Source organism: Dreissena polymorpha, chromosome 3 (genome assembly GCF_020536995.1).
Source record: "Dreissena polymorpha isolate Duluth1 chromosome 3, UMN_Dpol_1.0, whole genome shotgun sequence".
Classification (NCBI taxonomy): Eukaryota; Metazoa; Mollusca; class Bivalvia; order Myida; family Dreissenidae; genus Dreissena; species Dreissena polymorpha.
Window position 1 is genome coordinate 151,077,273 of NC_068357.1, and position 18,614 is coordinate 151,095,886.

Here is an 18,614-nt window from a genome sequence, read left to right on the forward strand (position 1 = left end):
CCCGGCGTCGGCGTTTCCGTTAGCGTTAACGTGCAAATGTTAAAGTTTTCGTACTACCCCAATTATTTTCATTGTCCCTTGACATATTGCTTTTTGCATACTTGTTTACCAACATGACCCCAACCTATAAACAAGAGCAGACAACTCTATCAAGCATTTTGTCATAATTATGGCCACTTTTCAAATTAGAATATGCAGCAAATGTTAAGGTTTTCGTACTACCCCATTTATTTTCATTGTCCCTTGACATATTGCTTTCATATTTTGCATAATTGTTTACCAACATCACCCCAACCTATAAACAAGAGCAGACAACTCTATCAAGCATTTTGTCATAATTATTGCCCCTTTTCTACTTAGAATATGCATATTATTGATAAATCTATGTTAAAGTTTGCGTACTACCCCAAATATTTCCTATATCCTTTGACATATTGCTTTTATATGTTGCATACTTGTTTACCAACATGACCCCAACCTATAAACAAGAGCAGACCACTGTATCAAGCATTTTGACATAATTATGGCCCCTTTTACACTTAGATAACATTTTGCTTAAATTACCATAACTTCTTTATTTATGATCACATTTTATTATTACTTTGACAAAACAACACTTACCTGAATACCACAATGGATTCCACCCAAACAATACCCAACGCCCCTACCCAGAATTCCCCCCCCCCCAACCTCCCCCCTCCCCCAATTTTTTTTTTTGTTTTGTAACATCATCTAATAAATTACCCCACCCCACATTATTATACCCCCTCTCGACCCCCACCCCCTACCCCCCCCCCTACCTCCTCCAATTTTTTTTTTTTTTAAACATCATCTAATAAATTACCACACCCCACATTATACCCCCTACCCCCCCCCAAAAAAAATTTTTTTTTTTCCTTTTTTTATTTTGGAAAGATCGTCTAATAAATGACCACACCCCACATTATACCCCCTCTCAACCCCCCCCCTAATAAATTATTGAATATGAACAACTTCCCCATGATGGCTTACGTTATACTGTCAAGCACTCGAATAGTCGAGGGCACTGTCCTCTGACAGCTCTTGTTGTTGATAATCTCACTGTGTAACATAGTGGGTGGTGTAAACATGATGAAAAACGCCAGAATAAGGAGAAGAACATTTAAATATAGGGGTTTATTGTATGAACCTTCATTTGTAAGATAAGATGATTAAAATTTCAAACTTGAAACCACATTGTTTGTATTTGTCAAATATTCGGTTCGGGAGGTGGCGAATAACGAATACGATTCGTCCACAGCCGTATTCGAGTAATTCGAATATTCAAATGTATTGTTACAGCCCAAACTAAGATTGATTTGCTTTATAGCATGCATGCAATACTTAATAGATCTACTGGGTTTGACCTAACAAATGATTGAAATAAATGTCTTTGCTCAAGCAAGTAATGTTTAAAGAATATGAATAAGAAAAGTATGATAATAAAATCTTCTATGTTATTTTTTTATTTTTGTGAATTCATCAGGAGTTATTGTAAGTTAAGATGTCACTTAAGCAGGGCTTGACACTAACTTTTTTACCTACTGACCCAAAGGACCACCAGCTTTCAGAAATTAGTGGTATTAGTGTTATTTTACCTAAATTTCAATTTAGTTTCCAGACTATCCACAATGTATTGTGCATTTATAAAAAGAAACCATGTCCTCTGGAATGAAATTCCACAGCGCGAAAATTTGTAATCTAGAGGCCACATTTCTTGTCTGTTCTTCATGAAACTTGGTCAGAACGTTTGTCCCAATGATACCTCGACTGAGTTCGAAACTGGGTCATGCTGGGTCAAAAACTAGGTCACTAGGTCATAAAAAAGAAAAACCTTGTGAACACTGTAGAAGTAACATTTGATGCCCAATCTTCATGTAACTTTGTCAAAATGTTTGTCTTAATGATATGTTGGTTGAGTTCAAAAATGGTTCATGTTTGTTGAAAAACATGGCCGCCAGGGGGCGGGGCAGTATTCCTTATATGGCTATAGAGAAACCTTGTGAACACTCTAGAAGTCTCAATATTTGCCCAATCATCATGAAACTTGGTCAAAATGTTGGTTTTATTAATATCTCGGACAAGTTCGAAAATGGACCAGATTGGTGAAAAAACATGGCCGCTAGGGGGCGGGGCAGTTTTCTCTATATGTATACAGTGAAAACATGTGAACACTCTTGAAGTCACATTTTTGGTCCAATCTTCATGAAATTTGGTCAGAACTTTTGGTCGAGTTCAAAAATGGTGTGGATCGGTAATAAAACATATCCGCCAGGGGGCGGGGCAGTTTTGCTTATTTGGCTATAGTTAAACCTTGTTAACACTCTAGGAGTCACATTTATATTCCAATCTTTATGAAACTTGGTCAGAACATTTGTTCTTATGATAGCTAGGCTGAGTTTGAAAATGGTTTCGGTATGTTGAAAAATATGGCTGCCAGGGGGCGGGGCAGCTTTGCTTATATGGCTAAAGTGAAACCTAAGATTGTTAACACTCTAGAAGTAACATTTATAGTCCAATCTTCATGGAACTTGGTCCGAAGATATGTTTTAATGATAGCTTGGCTGAGTTTGAAAATGGTTACAGTTCGTTGAAAAACATGGCCGCCAGGGTAGCGGCAGTTTTCATAATATGACCATATTAAAACCATGTTAACACTCTAGTTTTAATGCGGATGTTGGTGCACAATGATGATGATGTTGATGATGATGATGATGATGATGATGATGATGATGATGATGATGATGATGATGATGATGATGATGATGATACTGGTAGTGGATTCAGAAACATTAACCAACCCAAATATCTAATTATAATTATTGCATTACTCAAATTAATTACTGCCATTACTTCAGATTGTTATCTATATCTTTGCAGAAATTCAACATAGTGGTAAAACCAATAAAACAACAAGAAGTGTTACATATGAATCTTATTTGACTTTTCATTCACTTATCTTAGGCTACTCTCTATAAAACTCATTTATACCTGTGCTTGCATTGTTGCCAGGTGGTGAATGTGTAACTTTCCTGGAAATTGACCCCAATTAACCGGGCGCTTTCATCAAAGTCCTTTTTCTTGATGTCAGATGGAAACCATTCATAAGGTAGATTAGTCATTACAACTTGAAATGTTTTACCCCTACAATTTTCAGTTAGTCAGTAGTTTGTGTGTGATTATGAAATATTTGTGATTTTAGCAGGTTTTATTGTTGTTTCAATTGGAAATATCAATGCAAGGTTAGTCCTAAAATTGTTTGTTGTTTAAAAACACTTTGTCAAAAATGTGAACAATTTGGTAGTAAAAAACAACAACTTATCATCTTTTCAGAAGCACAAACAACTGTTTGGTTAAAAAGAAAAGTTGATTTGCAGTTGGTTTTTGCAAAAATAATGTATTATATTATTATATTGTAAATACAGATTTTTTTGCATTTAAATTGCAAATAGTTTGATTGTTGTTTTGATATGATACATTTTCCAATGTCTTGTGTGTGTTTACTTCTATATTTGCACACATGTATAACTATTTAAGAAAGATCAAGTGATGTTTTGTACTATAAAAGAAGATCAATATTGAATTTCTAGTATCTGTGCATATTCTCATACTCATTTACTTCTTTATAACTGATTTTGATATATGATAAACTATTTTATAAACACACAATCTCTTGAACAAATACAGTTTTTTTTGGTATCTAAAAGTGTTCTTGCTAAACAGGTTGTAAACAGTCATCCCCTATAAGATGCTGAGATGCTTATCTCATGATCTCAAAGCTGGACAACAATTTGTGGAAAAATGTACTTCCATTTTCTTTTGCTGATGCTCATTATTGAATTACTGTCCTCATATTACTTTTATCCAAAATTAGCTTTGTCACAACAGGTAACAAATGTCTATTTTTAAAAACTTAAACACGCACACACAAAACTACTTATAAAGCATATATGTGTATATCTGCCGAAACAGCAAACCTTTTCTTTTCACAAAACAATTGTTAACAATTAAAAATTTAAGATAAAAAAAATAATTAATTAACCCTTGCATAACGTTAGTACCACTCAGGTGAGCGAACCAGGGCCACCATGGCCCTCTTGTTAACTGGTCCGACGGATCAATCAAATTTCTAGTTTCACTGGTCCTCCCTATTTTTTCCTGACCCCGGGTCAACGAACCACCGTTAGTGTCGAGCCCTGCTTGAGAAAAGTATGTATACATATTTCTATTAAATTGTAAAACAACCAAATTAAGCACATGCAAAAATGAGGCCGCTGTTATTTACAACTGGTCTTTAAAAAACATCTTTCCTTGCAGGACAGTCTGGCCTTTAAGTTAATGTCAGTCTTTCGCCATGTCTGTAGATGCCGATATAAACACCTGATGTGTGGGTTTAATTTTCTTTAAATATAATTGGCTTTCATGCCTTAATTTATTAGGCCTTAAAAATTAAACATTGGGAATAATTTTTTAACAGGATTTTAAATTAATGGAACGGTATACCCAGAAAATCAATAAAAATGAATCTCACACAATATGTAAGCATTGGTCATACAAAGCAGATGACTTCTATGAACTTTGGGATCCTTGGGCAAAATTCTTCAGTCAGTGTAGCTAGGTTGGTAAGTAGACTAGTAAAGGAAATCTGTTTATTTAGAAGTAATTGTGCAAGGTGAGACCGACCATGAATTGTTAATGAAAACAGTGAATATTGAGTACTAAATGGAACATTTGTTGTTTCCAGAAACTTTAATTGCCAGTTAGAGGGCCTTGCTACCAATGGCTACATCTTTTGCAACTGGTAGTGCTTATCAAGTCAATAATTAGAGTTTTCAAATGTATCTGTAACATAAGTTTTGTTTATCGTCCGTGTCATGTTTTATGTAAACAAATAAACTCAGCATTAAATATGAACAAGTTACAATGTTCACTAAAGTACAACTTTTTATTATTATTACAGGTATTATGCATGGTTATGTGCATTTGTATCTGAACTTTCTGGCATGAATGGGCAATCAGCTTTCTTTTCTTTTTCTGGTTCTCAAAGGACCGATGATGATTGACACAACTTGATTTTTTCAGAGACCTGGTGTTGGAGGCGGGAGGTCAAATCTGCCACCTAGATTCCGTAAGCAGTTGGATCTGGCAGGTCAAGGTCAAGGTCACAGTCAGACTACGCCTTTTAGACGCTCGCCACCTAGAGGTCCAGAATTTGCAAAATGTATGTAAGCTTTTGAAGTTATTTGGTTAAAAATTTTCAGTCTTTACCTTGTGCATAATCACAATAAACATTTCATCCATAGTGGTAGCTATTATTAGTAATCACAGTTTAAATAATGCTTACTTTGCATGTTTGAATTGTTGCTATACACAGTTGAGCATTGCCCTATTCTTTTTTTCCTTTTTAGCTCATCTGTGCACAATATGCATAAGGTGAGCTTTTGTGATGACTTTTTGTCTGTCGTACATTTAACACAATGTGTATGTTTGGTGATAGTACAAGGCTAAAAGGATTTGTATTTGAATGTAGCTTTTGTTCAAAATGTGGGAGCAGTGGTCTAATGGTAGGACGCTGGCTCCAGGGTTCGAATCTCGCCCTGACCACTGGAATTTCCTTGAGCAAGAAATTTACCCCGCATCTGCTCCTCTCCACCCAGGTGTATAAATGGGTACCTGTGAGGGAAATAAGCCAATGTGCCATGGCTGCATACTGCGCCAAGCTGTTAACGTACGACTTTTGACCCAGTGATCAGGGACAAAATGTTAAGCACCTTTGAACGCACATCTCGAGTATGAAAAGGGCGCTATATAAATGTGGTATAAAAAAATAAAATGTTGAAACAATCCCTGGTGTCAGACATACTTTTATCAAAGCAGAATGGTTTCAAATCCCATATATGAGTCATGGATTACTTACTTTCTATTGTTTAGTGGACAACGCCCAAGGATATGTTGATGCTCTGAAGAAGTACCTTGAAGACACATGTCAGACAATGAAACACACCACACTCAAATCAGGCAACGGTTACGTGTGCAGCCTTGAGATTAACAGACGCACATTCGGCAGTGAAGGTATATTTAAGCCTTATTCTGGAAAACCAGGTTTTTTTTTCCACTTTTTGGGAAGATAGCCCATGGCTTTGAAATTAGGAATTTTATCAGCACTTTTATGAAATTGGGAAAATAAATTCATTAGCCTTTTTTTCCACACGAAAAGAAGTCGACTGATTAAGGAAATACTAAATTTGATATAACTCTTTATAATCATTCAAATTAAAAGCACAAAATCATATAATACTTTGTTAGATGTAATTGAATTAAAATTGAGATAAAATACACTTCTTTCTAAAAAAAAAAAAAAAATTTTTTTTTTTAAATTGGGATTTTGTTTAACACATTTTGGGAAAAAAGTATACTTTTTGGGATTGGGAACATAGCCGAATTTCGGCTATAAAATCAGGCCAAAAAAAATCCTGGAAACAGGGTCTTATTTAGTGTTAAGTGTTGTCCGAGATAAGCCTGTGCAAATTGCTGAGGCTAATCTGGGATGACACTTTATTCATTAAGCCCAGTTTTCCCAGAACAGGGCCCATATTAGAGCCAAACATATCATAAATGTACATGTATAATGTAAAAATGAGCCAGACTTTTAAATTTTAAAGATAAAATATTGATGCTTAAAATTGTCAACGTTTTCTGTTTCTGGAAAACATAATAATAAATAAGAGTAAAACTATTGTATCTCATTTAGAATAGTTAGGCAGATGCAACAGCTTTACTCTTACGCAATTATGTGGTAGCAGAAATTTCTAGTAATGAAGTTCTCAATGATTTTAGATATATCCAGCATTGTCCTTTTGGTCTGGCACATGCTTAACCCATTTATGCCTAGCATCTAGAAAAAAGGCCTTGGCAAACAGCGTAGACCCAGATGAGAATCATGCCGCGTCTCATCATGGTCTGCACTGTTTGCTTAAAGGAATTTCTGTAAGAAATATTCTAAATATAGAAATAACTATACTAGACATCCCTAATTTTGGAAATAACTTTATCCAATTTAGAAGGATGGGAGAGTCCAATGGGCATAAATGGGTAAATGTGTCTATTGCAGACATTTTCCAGACAGCTCTGGAGGCAGAGGGTGCAGCCGCTAAAAGGGCACTGATTGTCCTTGAAGTAAAAAGCCCAACAGGTAAAATGAAGTATTCAATTGAGCCTTGTTCTGTGAAAACTGGGCTTAATGCATGTGCGTAAAGTGTCACCCCATATTAGCCTGTGCAGTCCACACAGGCTAATCAGGGAAGACACTTTACGCCTAAACTAGATTTTCGGTAAGGAGGGATTTCCTTGAAACTAAAAAAAACATAAAAGCTGAAAGTGTCGTGCCTGATTAGCCTGTGTGGACTGCACAGGCTTATCTGGGATGACACTTTACGCACATGCATTAAGCCCAGTATTCACAGAACATGACTCTATTTCTTTAACGTTATTGCCTTTTTCAGTTTTGTTTACGCATGATTCAACAAGCAGGATTTGAAATGTTGTAAAATTGAATGGCATGTAAACCCGAATCCTGGTACTTGATTGAAGATTGTTTTTAGCTCATCTATTTTTTGAAAAAAAAATATGAGCTATTGTCATCACCTTGGCGTCGGCGTTGGCGTCGGCGTCCGGTTAAGTTTTGCGTTTAGGTCCACTTTTCTCAGAAAGTATCAATGCTATTGCATTCAAACTTGGTACACTTACTTACATTCATGAGGGGACTGGGCAGGCAAAGTAAGATAACTCTGGCGTGCATTTTGACAGAATTATGTGCCCTTTTTATACTTAAAAAATTGAAAATTTTGGTTAAGTTTTGCGTTTAGTTCCACTTTTCTCAGTAAGTATCAATGCTATTGCATTCAAACTTGGTACACTTACTTACTATCATGAGGGGACTGGGCAGGCAAAGTTAGATAACTCTGGCATGCATTTTGACAGAATTATTTGCCCTTTTTATACTTAGAAAATTGACAATTTTGGTTAAGTTTTGTGTTTAGGTCCATTTTATTCCTTAAGCATCAAAGCTATTGCTTTCATACTTGCAACACTTACTAACTATCATAAGGGGACTGTGCAGGCAAAGTAATGTAACTCTGACTGGCATTTTGACAGAATTATGTGCCCTTTTATACTTAGAAAATTGAAAATTTGATTAAGTTTTGTGTTTAGGTCCACTTTATTCCTACAGTATCAAAGCTATTGCTTTCATACTTGCAAGATTTATGAACTATCATAAGGGGACCCTGCAGGCAAAGTTATGTAACTCTGACTGGCATTTGGACGGAATTATGGGCCCTTTATACTTAGAAAATTGAAAATTTGGTTAAGATTTATGTTTTGGTCCACTTTACCCCTAAAGTATCATAGATATTGCTTTCATACTTGGAACACTCACAAACTATCATAAGGGTACAGTAAAAGGACAAGTTGCATAACTCTGGTTGTCATTGTTACGGAATTATGGCCCTTCTTTGACTTAGTAACTTTTAATATATGGTTAAATTTTGTGTTTCGATCCACTTTACTTCTTAAGTATCAAGGCTATTGCTTTCAAACTTCAAATACTTACATGCTATCATGAGGTTACTGTACCTGGCAACTTGAATTTTACTTTGACCTTTGAATGACCTTGACTCTCAAGGTCAAATTATTAAATTTTGCTAAATTGCCATAACTTCTTTATTTATGATTAGATTTGATTGATACTTTGATGAAACTACTCTTACCTGACATACCACAATAGACTCCACCCAAACCATCCCCCGTGCCCTCCCCCCCCTCCCCCCCCTTCCCCCTCCCCCCTCCCCCCCTATTTTTTTTTTTTTTTTTTTTTTTTAAGATCATCTCACAAATGACCCCCCCACCCTCACACTATAGCCCCCCCACCCCCCCCCACCCCCAATTTTTTTTTTTTTTTTTTTTTTTTTTTTTGTTTTAAGATCATCTCACAAATTACCATCACAACCCTCACACTATACCCCCCCCCCCCCTCCCATTTTTTAAAACTGTTATGTTTGAAATACCGTCCAACCATCGCACCCACGCACCCCCCCCCCCCCCCTCCATCGCCCCCCCCCCCCCCCCCCCCCCCGATTTTTTTTTTTTTTTTCACTTTTTTGGAAGATAATGTAATAAATGTCCACAACCCCACACTATACACCCCTCTTCACTCCACTCCTCCCTACTTTGTGATTGAAAATGAGAGTCCCTTCACCTTTAAAAAGAAAATAGATGAGCGGTCTGCACCCGCAAGGCGGTGCTCTTGTTAAAGTTTGTTATGGCACCAAATGCTTGATATTTGTAAGCATATTAAACAAATATTTAAACTTTTATGTGGGGTTCCTATCTTGATCATTGAGCATTCTAAAACATGTTTTTATCATTTTGGGAACGGGTCTAGACCCTTTTATGTAATAAAATGGCATTCTTTTGATTGAAATGGGAAATTAAATGTGTTATTTTTGCTTACAAATTACTATTGCCCATAAAATCATTAATTATGCCCCCCTTCGAAGAAGAGGGGGTATATTGCTTTGCACATGTCGGTCGGTCTGTCGGTTGGTCCGTCCACCAGGTGGTTTCCAGATGATAACTCAAGAACACTTGGGCCTAGGATCATGAAACTTCATAGGTACATTGATCATGACTCACAGATGACCCCTATTGATTTAAAGGTCACTAGGTCAAAGGTCAAGGTCACGGTGACCCGAAATAGTAAAATGGTTTTTGGATGTTAACTTAAGAACGCATACGCGGCCAACAGGGCGAACTCGTAGCAATATAACTGAAGCAACTGGTCTGTAATCCTAAATCTATAATTATCAGTCCAATGAAACATCATCATTTGAGTAAAATAAAGTGGATCAGTAAAAATACTATCAGAATATGAGATTTTTTTGTATATTTTGTATATTAAATATTGTGTTAATGTTTAATTTTGTTGATTAATATAAATATAAGCAGGACAGGGGAGGTAATACACTATTATATCTTTCTTATATACAGGGGAAACAAATGCAATAAGTTTAAATTTCATGTTTAATAAATAGAGTTTATTTGTTCATGTCAGTGTGAGATCATTTGTTATTTTTTTCATTGTCCCTTGACATATTGCTTTTAATATTTTGCATACTTGTTTACCAACATCACCCAAACCTATATTCCCCCCCCAAGACCTCAACCAGAGACCCCCCCCCCAATTTTTTTTTTAAACATCATCTAATAAATTACCCCACCCCACATTATACCCCCCTCTCACCACACCCACCCCCCTACTACCTCCCCCACCCCGCACTTTTTTTTTAAACATGTATAAAGTAACCGACCACCCCACATTAAAACCCCCTCTCACTCCCCCCTCCCCCACCCACCCCTACCACCCAATTTTTTTTTAAAACATCTAATCAATTTTCCACATTCACACCACCCACATTATACCCCCCGCTCAACCCCTCCACCCCCCCCTGACCCCCCCCCACCAAAAAGAAATTATTTTTGAAACATCTAATAATTACCGCCACTACCCACATTATACCCCCCTCTCATCCCCCATCCCCCACCCTCCCCCTCCAATTTTTTTTTTTTTTTAACCTCTAATAAATTACCACATGCCCCACATTATAAACCCCCCTCTCATCCCCCATCCCCCCACCCCCCCCCCAATTTTTTTTTTTTTTTTAAAACCGCTAATAAATTACCACACCCCACATTATATCCCCCTCACACCCCCCTACCCCCCCCTACCCCCCACCCCCCCCCCCAAATTTTTATTTTTTTTAAACATCTAATAAATTACCCCACCCCACATTATACCCCCCTCTCACCCCCCACCCCCCCCCCAAAAAAAAAAAATTTTTTTGGTCTTTTTTATTTTTAAAAGATTGTCTAATAAATTATTGAATATGAACAATTTCCCCATGATGGCTTACGTTATACTGTCAAGCACTCGAATAGTCAAGCGCGCTGTCCTCTGACAGCTCTTGTTAGATTTTGTTTCATCACTAGTAAAGTGGCGACTGAAATTGCGTAGATGTCAGAGAACGGCCGATTTTTTTTTCCCAAAAATATATGACTAGTTTTGTTGTAAACATTTGTTGTCACAATTAATTCTGAATCATGCCTTGCATCAAACCATGAAGGCAATTGTTCGTTACATGCTTTTCAAACCTTGTACTGAAAGCTTTGTCAACATCAGTTTGGCTCTATGATGATCAACATGTCATCTGAAATATGAAAATCATTGATGGCTACAGACGTGTATTTTGTCAAATCTGAAGTATACTAGCAAGTTAAAACTCATGGCTCTCTATATATTTAAATGCTTGAGCTTTCATGTTGTCAGTAATGAAATTTTACATCTAGTTTGTGCTAATATTAGCGTAAAAGTTACCTGTTACAAACAATACTACCTTCATCAAACAACCATGGTTGGGCATGTTTTGTTTTGCAGAATAGATGATCAAATGATATTGTGAAGGTTAAAAGCAAATTGCCAATAAATGTATGTTACATCAATACAATTTTAGCAGATATTTTTATATGTAGAATAAAATGCCCTGTGATGACTTTAATCATTTATGATAGCTGTCTTATACAAGTGATGAACTTATACAAGTCTGTAGCACTTATAATGATTGCTTGATATTACAATTTTTCATCAAGCTTATGAAATCCTCTTATAAGGGCCAGTTACTATCACCTAATAACAAAAGAAAAGATAATTAGCATGTGATAAAGATGGCCCACCTCCTGCAAGTGACCACCAAGCAACCGCCTCTCCTGACTGTGATTTATGGCGAACAAGTTTACAAACTAATCGGAAATTGATGGATGCAATTTATTTATTTATTTTTCAAAACTAGAATTCAGCAATTTAAATGCTGTTGAAATAGTATTTTTTTTAAATGATTTTTTTTTTCGTGCTGTCGAAAATGAATGGTTTCACAGTATTAGCTTGTTTGTGGTTCTTTGCAATAATGTTGATGTTTTTCATGCATGCTTGCTAGACTGGAAGGGAGAGATCGACTGGAATGCCCCCAGCATAAGGGGAGGTAAGTTGCTCCGGAATACTCTTCATTTGGAGGGATATTTGCAGTATAGTTATGAAATAGTCTTGGTACATAAATTCTTGATAATGTTTGTTTTATAGATTTGTTGATAACAGTGTGTATATTTTATATTTATCAAAGACAGTTTCACCGTTGATGGATATTATAACTGTTACACATGTATTATAACTGTTACACAATTATTATAACTGTTATTATAGTCTTTATATGATCTAAATTTACATATATTTCTGTGTATATATATATATATATATATATATATATATATATATTATATATATATATATATATTTATATACATATATATATATATATATATATATATATATATATATATATATATATATATATATGGTATCAATTACTAAATCTAAAATATAACACAAGTGATGTTTGTTTAATTTTTCTATATACGTATGTTTATGAAATTGGGTTTTTGACGTGAGGGTTACAGCCTTTGGAGTCCAAGACTTCTTCATCAATTAACTCTTTCCCACTCAGAAACAAAGTGAAAATGGTTATGTGCAAACAGCATAAAACCAGAACAGCCTGTGAGTAACTGGCAGTCTGTTCAGGTTCTATGCTGTTTGCTGCTCATCAGTATCTAAGGGTTGAAAATGAAGCCTTTCAAACTTGAATATAGTAAGAAAGGTCTTAAATTGAATGTAACTTTATTAGGGGCTACAAATGCTTCAAAATATGTATCTAAGTGATAAAGGGTTACGGAAATAGTTGTTATCCCTTTTGAGTGGCTCATTGGATGAGCCATGATTTGAGCATAAACCCTTTGCATGCTAGGAAATTTGTCGTCTGCTAAAATGTCGTCTGCTGAATTTCTAAAATTAGCATTTTCTTCATTTTTTCCAAAGAATACTATGAGAATAGCAAACAGTTTGGATCCAGATGAGACGCCACATTCTGTGGCGTCTCATCTGGATCCAAACTGTTTGCAAAGGCCTTTAAAATTCGGTTCCCGCACTGAAAGGGTTAACCCTTTACCACTTAGATATCTATTTTGAGGCTTTTTTGTCCCTTAGAAAGTGAAATTAAATTAAAGATCTTTCTTACTAGATTCAAGTTTTAAAGGCTTCATTTCCAACCCTTTGATACTGATGAGCAGCAAACAGCATCCCAAATTAGCCTGTATTAGATGCAATCTTTTACACGATTTATGTTCTTCAGTCAACAATGCTTATTCTTAGCCATGATATTTTTTCAGAAAAAGCAAACAGAAATTATTAATGGTTCAACCTTAAATCAATAACAGACATACTGATATATTTTCATTAAATTAGTTGTTACATGTACATAGAACATTTGGTGTTTATATTTGTTTAAAGATTATTTTTTATGTACTTTTCATAACTATGGTTATTAATTTCAAATAAAAAATGAGTGCAGTAATTATTTTTTTTAACTAACCTACATATTAAGCCATAGAAATTGGTGAAGTATTCTGAACATTTATGCCTTAACATGACCTGTAAAGATTGGCTTTAACTTTTTTTCGAAGTACATAAACAATTATCTAATTAAGCTTCAATGGGGAGCTCATTACTGAAAATTAATAAAACATTAAGAGGAAGGTCTAGAGACATCACTGTAGAGAAAAGATGTTGTTGTATTTTCTTCTTATGTGTCATCATATTATTGCTGTGTAACCTAGGTAACAAACACATTGGAAGCTGGGCACAGGAAGTCAGTAAGTCTCCACACAGTGCCTGCTTGTTGTCTGCTGTGTGTTAGTCTGTTAGTTGTGTGGGCTTCACTGCTTTGTCACTCATGTTTTGTGTGATATGGAAATTAGAGAATTTTAAAGATTGAATATATATACATTTCGTCTACTGAATGTAATAACTAGGGTAACTGACATTTTGTGAATTGTTCAGGACAGCATATTTTCCGACATTTTCCAAAATACGGTAAGAGCACTTACATTATTTTTTGCGCTCAAAATATTTCAGTGTTGAAATTATGGTAACTGCTCCTTTCTTATTTTTTTTTTTGTTTTAAAAAAGACATCAATTTGGAGTTTTGTTTCGTTTTTCAAGTGTTATTATAATACTAATCAGAAAATTTAAATACAGAAAAATGTTTATTATTTTAATAAAACATTTTTTTGCTTCTCCTGAAAATTGAACAAAATGTCAGTTACGCTACTTTTTACATTCAGAAAATGACATGTGTTTGTTAAGTCAAATTCGAAAATTTGATAAAAACATTATTTCTACCAATAAGGTCGACTAAATATTTTAACAGTTGATGTATGTCACCTAAATAAACACAAAAATGGAAAAAAGTAAAAATGTATAAAAATGCCAGTTACATGACTTATTACATTCAGTAGGCGATTTGTAGACAGATAAAAGAAAAAAAGACGGATAAATGAAATTTTTGGGAAGTTAAGAATTTTTTAATGAGGCAAATAATGATGATATAACAAATTCACTACAGTTGGGTCTAAAACAAATTTACTTAAGTTTTGTTTTGATTTTAAAAGGTCAAAGTCAAGCATGAAAATTACAGTGAGGAGTTACCTGGACCTTCTTTTAGTAGTTTAATTTCTTATATTCAACCTTTCATTTTCAAATTAAAAAACACAGTTCCTGTAGTATTTTTAATGTATAAAAATATTAATACATGCTTATTATGTGCTTTATCATTATATGTCTGTTATATTCCTTGTTTAACTCGGCTTGCTTATAGCAAATATCATATGCACTATAATCTTCTTCTGTCTCCATTTGTGTTACACAAAACTTACTTTCACATACATTAAAAAAATTGTGTTCAAATAGCAATAGGCGGTCCATCTGTTTGTCTTTCAGTACGCGATTTACCTAAAATAAAACATTTCATCTAGCAACAACTATAATTCTTGCTTTAAAGCTTTTTTACTTGATAGATGATATCTTTGAACACTGTCACCATAACCACCTCACCTTTCATCATTTTGGTCTTGACATTGGACTACTTTTGGACTTAGACTAATTCAAAGAGTCTTGGTTATCTCAAAATGAAGTATTTCTTCTTACATCAATTCCATTTAGTGCTAAGCTTGGAAATTTGCATACATGATGGCTTTGAAATTTATCAACAAGCCCATATCCAAAATAACAATTTCGTGGATGTTATTCAGTGCATTAAAATACTTTGTCAATCCAAATTGACCCATAGCTTAACATACTTGCTACTACCTTAAAAAGCTTTGGTACTAAAATTTAATACTGACAATACTTCCAATGTGGTAATATGCCTATAATACATACCTTACTATATATAGTAACAGATTTGTACAGTTGTTCATGCCATTATCACCATTGCGGGGTCATTATAAATATTCGGCCCTAGGGCCGATTATTTATATTCGGCCCTCAGAATGTGTGCGCGTGATGTTCAACTGGAAAAAATGGCGTCCACATTCAGTCTTAGCCATAAAAAGTAAAACATCTACTTGTTATTGTTCTACTAACCGAAGTTGTGTAATACCGGTAACCATGTTTATTTTCGTAAGTTTAATTTGCTTCCATGACGAGTTAAAATTCTGGACACATTTCTTCATCGTCATCCATTTTTTTAATTTTAAAGCACTGGATGTAAGCAGGCAATTTTTTGTGGATAGACATTCTTTGATCGACTGACAAAGGAACGACTTATTCATCAAAGAAATTACCCTTTTAATTCAACATCGATTTCCTTCGAACAGTTAAAGAACAATTCACTGACACTTTTCTTAAATTTAATCCATCAATTGTTCAACAAAACATCGCGTTATTCGTCATTTTAACGAAATCGAAAATGCAGTCTCACCAGTTTCATTCCAGTTTTATATTTCAACACTGTTATTCACATTCATAATATTATAATAATCCGTCGTAAATTCACACACTAATTGTTCAATGCTTAAACTATTTAACTGTAAAATAAAAACACTCCAAGTCCGATTTGTTGTTGTCCTTAAATCCAAAGCGTCTAACTATAGTTTCGTCATTTAAATTACGTCACATGAGATATGTCATAAATTGCGTAATCAATTCAATGAAAATATAAGTACGGAAAGCTGGTTCTTCATAAATTTAAGTCAGCGACCAAAATAGTATGATTTTATGACTCAAAACCTGTGCCCATCTATAATTTAGTATAAAAGTAAGATATATATTATAGACGTTAATACACGTCTGAGCCAGGCCGGGCAGTGATAATCTGCCCCAGGTCGCAAACAGCCCTCGGGCTGTTATGCTTCCTGCGGGCTGATTATCACTGCCCGGCCCGGCTCAGCCGTGTATTATCCTCTATTTATTTAATGTAGCATTTTGTTTTCAAATTAAAGCTTGTGTGTACTTGATTAAATAAGAGATGGTTATCTTTAGAACAATGTAGGTTACATTTTGTTGATGCTTTTTTATTAGAGCTTGGCAGGTAAAATGGATGTTGAACTATTATCTCTTTAACAAGCTTTTCTGTATCAACACTTGCTTTGAACAAGGTTCTTATTGAGAGAATATGGTTGAAGATTTTTGTTTTAACTTTATTGTGATCCTTGGATGACCCTCTACTGGAATCTTTACTCCAAATACAAACCTTGTTTCTGCTATTTCAACATTGCTTCTAGCTATGTTTATAAATAATTATAAAATGCAATACATTTGATAAATTTCTTCTTTAGAAAGTAGTTCTGTTTGTAGCACACCTGAGCACAAGGGCACTTTGTGCTCAAGAAAAGTGCTCAAGGGCACTTTGTGCTCAAGGAAAGTGTTCAAGGGCAATTTGTGCTCAAGGAAAGTGCTCAAGGGCACTTTGTGCTAAAGGAAAATGCTTAAGGGCACTTTGTGCGCAAGGAAAGTGCTCAAGGGCACTTTGTGCTCAAGGAAAGTGCTCAAGGGCACTTTGTGCTCAAGGGTGCTCAATGTGACTATTGTGATCACCTCTGTCTGAAGACGTGTTGTGTGCATTGTCAATGTTTAGCTCATTATCACTCAAGAGGCTTCATTTTTATCCTGCCTTAATGAAACTTTGTTGGAATGTTGATCTAGACAACATGTGGGCCAAGTTTGGAACTTGGTAGTGTGAGTTCACAAACTAAGTCACTAAGTCAAATCTTAGAAAAAGTTTGTTTCCACTCTAGAGGCCACATTTATGACTCAATCTTATTCAAACTTGGTCAGAATGTTGATCTGGACAACATGTGGGCCAAGTTTGGAAGTTTGTATAAGTGTAAGTTCAAAAACTAAGTCATCAGGTGAAATCTTAGAACAAGTTTGTTTCAACTCTAGATGACTCAATCTTGGACAGAATGTCTATGTTGACAAAGTGTAGGTTGAGTTCGAATCTGGGTAGTATGAGCCATTAAACTTTGTCACCAGGTGAAATCTTAGAAAAAGCTTGTTACCCACAAGAGGCTACATTTATGACTGAATCTTGATACAACTTTGTCAGAATGTTTGTTGATAAAACTTACTCAGAATGTTTGTTGATAAAACTTGGTCAGAATGTTTGTTGATAAAACTTACTCAGAATGTTTGTTGATAAAACTTACTCAGAATGTTTGTTGATAAAACTTACTCAGAATGTTTGTTGATAAAACTTACTCAGAATGTTCATATTGACAATGTTTAGGCCTTGTTTCAATCTCGGACATGTGCGTCCAAAAACAAGGTTTCAAGGTCAAACTTAGACAACCCATGTAACCTCTCTAGAGACCATATTTGGGACTCGATCTTGATGAAACTTAGTCATCATGTGTAATTGACGATATCTAGGCTGAGTTTGAATCTGGGGTGCTAGCATTTAAAAACTGTCATCAGGTCAACAGAAAAACCCAAGGGGAAAAACAGACTGTAGCCTGCCCACAGTAACTTATACTTACTTCACTGAATTTTACATATTATAGTTATTGTGGTAATATTTAATACTTTATGGACAATTGTTTTTGCATATTATTAGATATGCGAGGTGTTTGTTGGAATCTGTTATTTTTAAATCCTCCTACCTTTAAACCTAATTGTGTATCTTCATTGTACATAAAAAATTCAAAAGATTACGATTTTGCACGTATGTTTTCATATTATGCCAGCTTCTTTCTAGGATGTGCATTTTAAATTGTTTTGAGAAATCCATATATTTGTTATTATCTAAGAAATCCCAGACTAATAACAGACATTGAATGTGTTTTTATACAAAAATTCACTTTCTTTAAACCAATAAGGCATGAAATGACTGACAATGTGTATTTTGTATTTGCAGGTAAAGAGGATAGCTTGACTGTATTACCCCCGGAACAAATTCAAATGATAAAGCTAAGAGTCAAAGAGGTAAATACAATCAAGTTGAGAATTGTAATAGACATTGTAAGTTCCTATATTTGATAAAAATGTATGATATAGCCTTCTTTAATGTATATTCAGCCAAGGTTTCCAATGACTGCATTAATAGTGTATACATTATATTGAATGAATATCATTTCAACACAAGTGAGACATTTAACTT

General features: G+C 34.9%; 1 protein-coding gene across 8 annotated transcripts in view; it reads left to right on the forward strand.

The window, feature by feature from the left end:
- Positions 1-18,614, forward strand: part of LOC127871970 (tudor domain-containing protein 7-like) — a 107,864-nt gene that overhangs the window by 44,664 nt on the left and 44,586 nt on the right. For 7 of the 8 annotated variants that reach the window (XM_052415272.1, XM_052415271.1, XM_052415275.1 and 4 more), the window contains 6 exons: positions 5,101-5,239; positions 5,950-6,090; positions 7,130-7,210; positions 12,066-12,110; positions 13,795-13,830; positions 18,372-18,439. In XM_052415272.1, coding sequence (XP_052271232.1) covers positions 5,101-5,239; positions 5,950-6,090; positions 7,130-7,210; positions 12,066-12,110; positions 13,795-13,830; positions 18,372-18,439 — 510 coding nt within the window. The remainder of the gene's footprint in view (positions 1-5,100; positions 5,240-5,949; positions 6,091-7,129; positions 7,211-12,065; positions 12,111-13,794; positions 13,831-18,371; positions 18,440-18,614) is intronic. The other variant, XM_052415276.1, reaches the window with a different exon arrangement.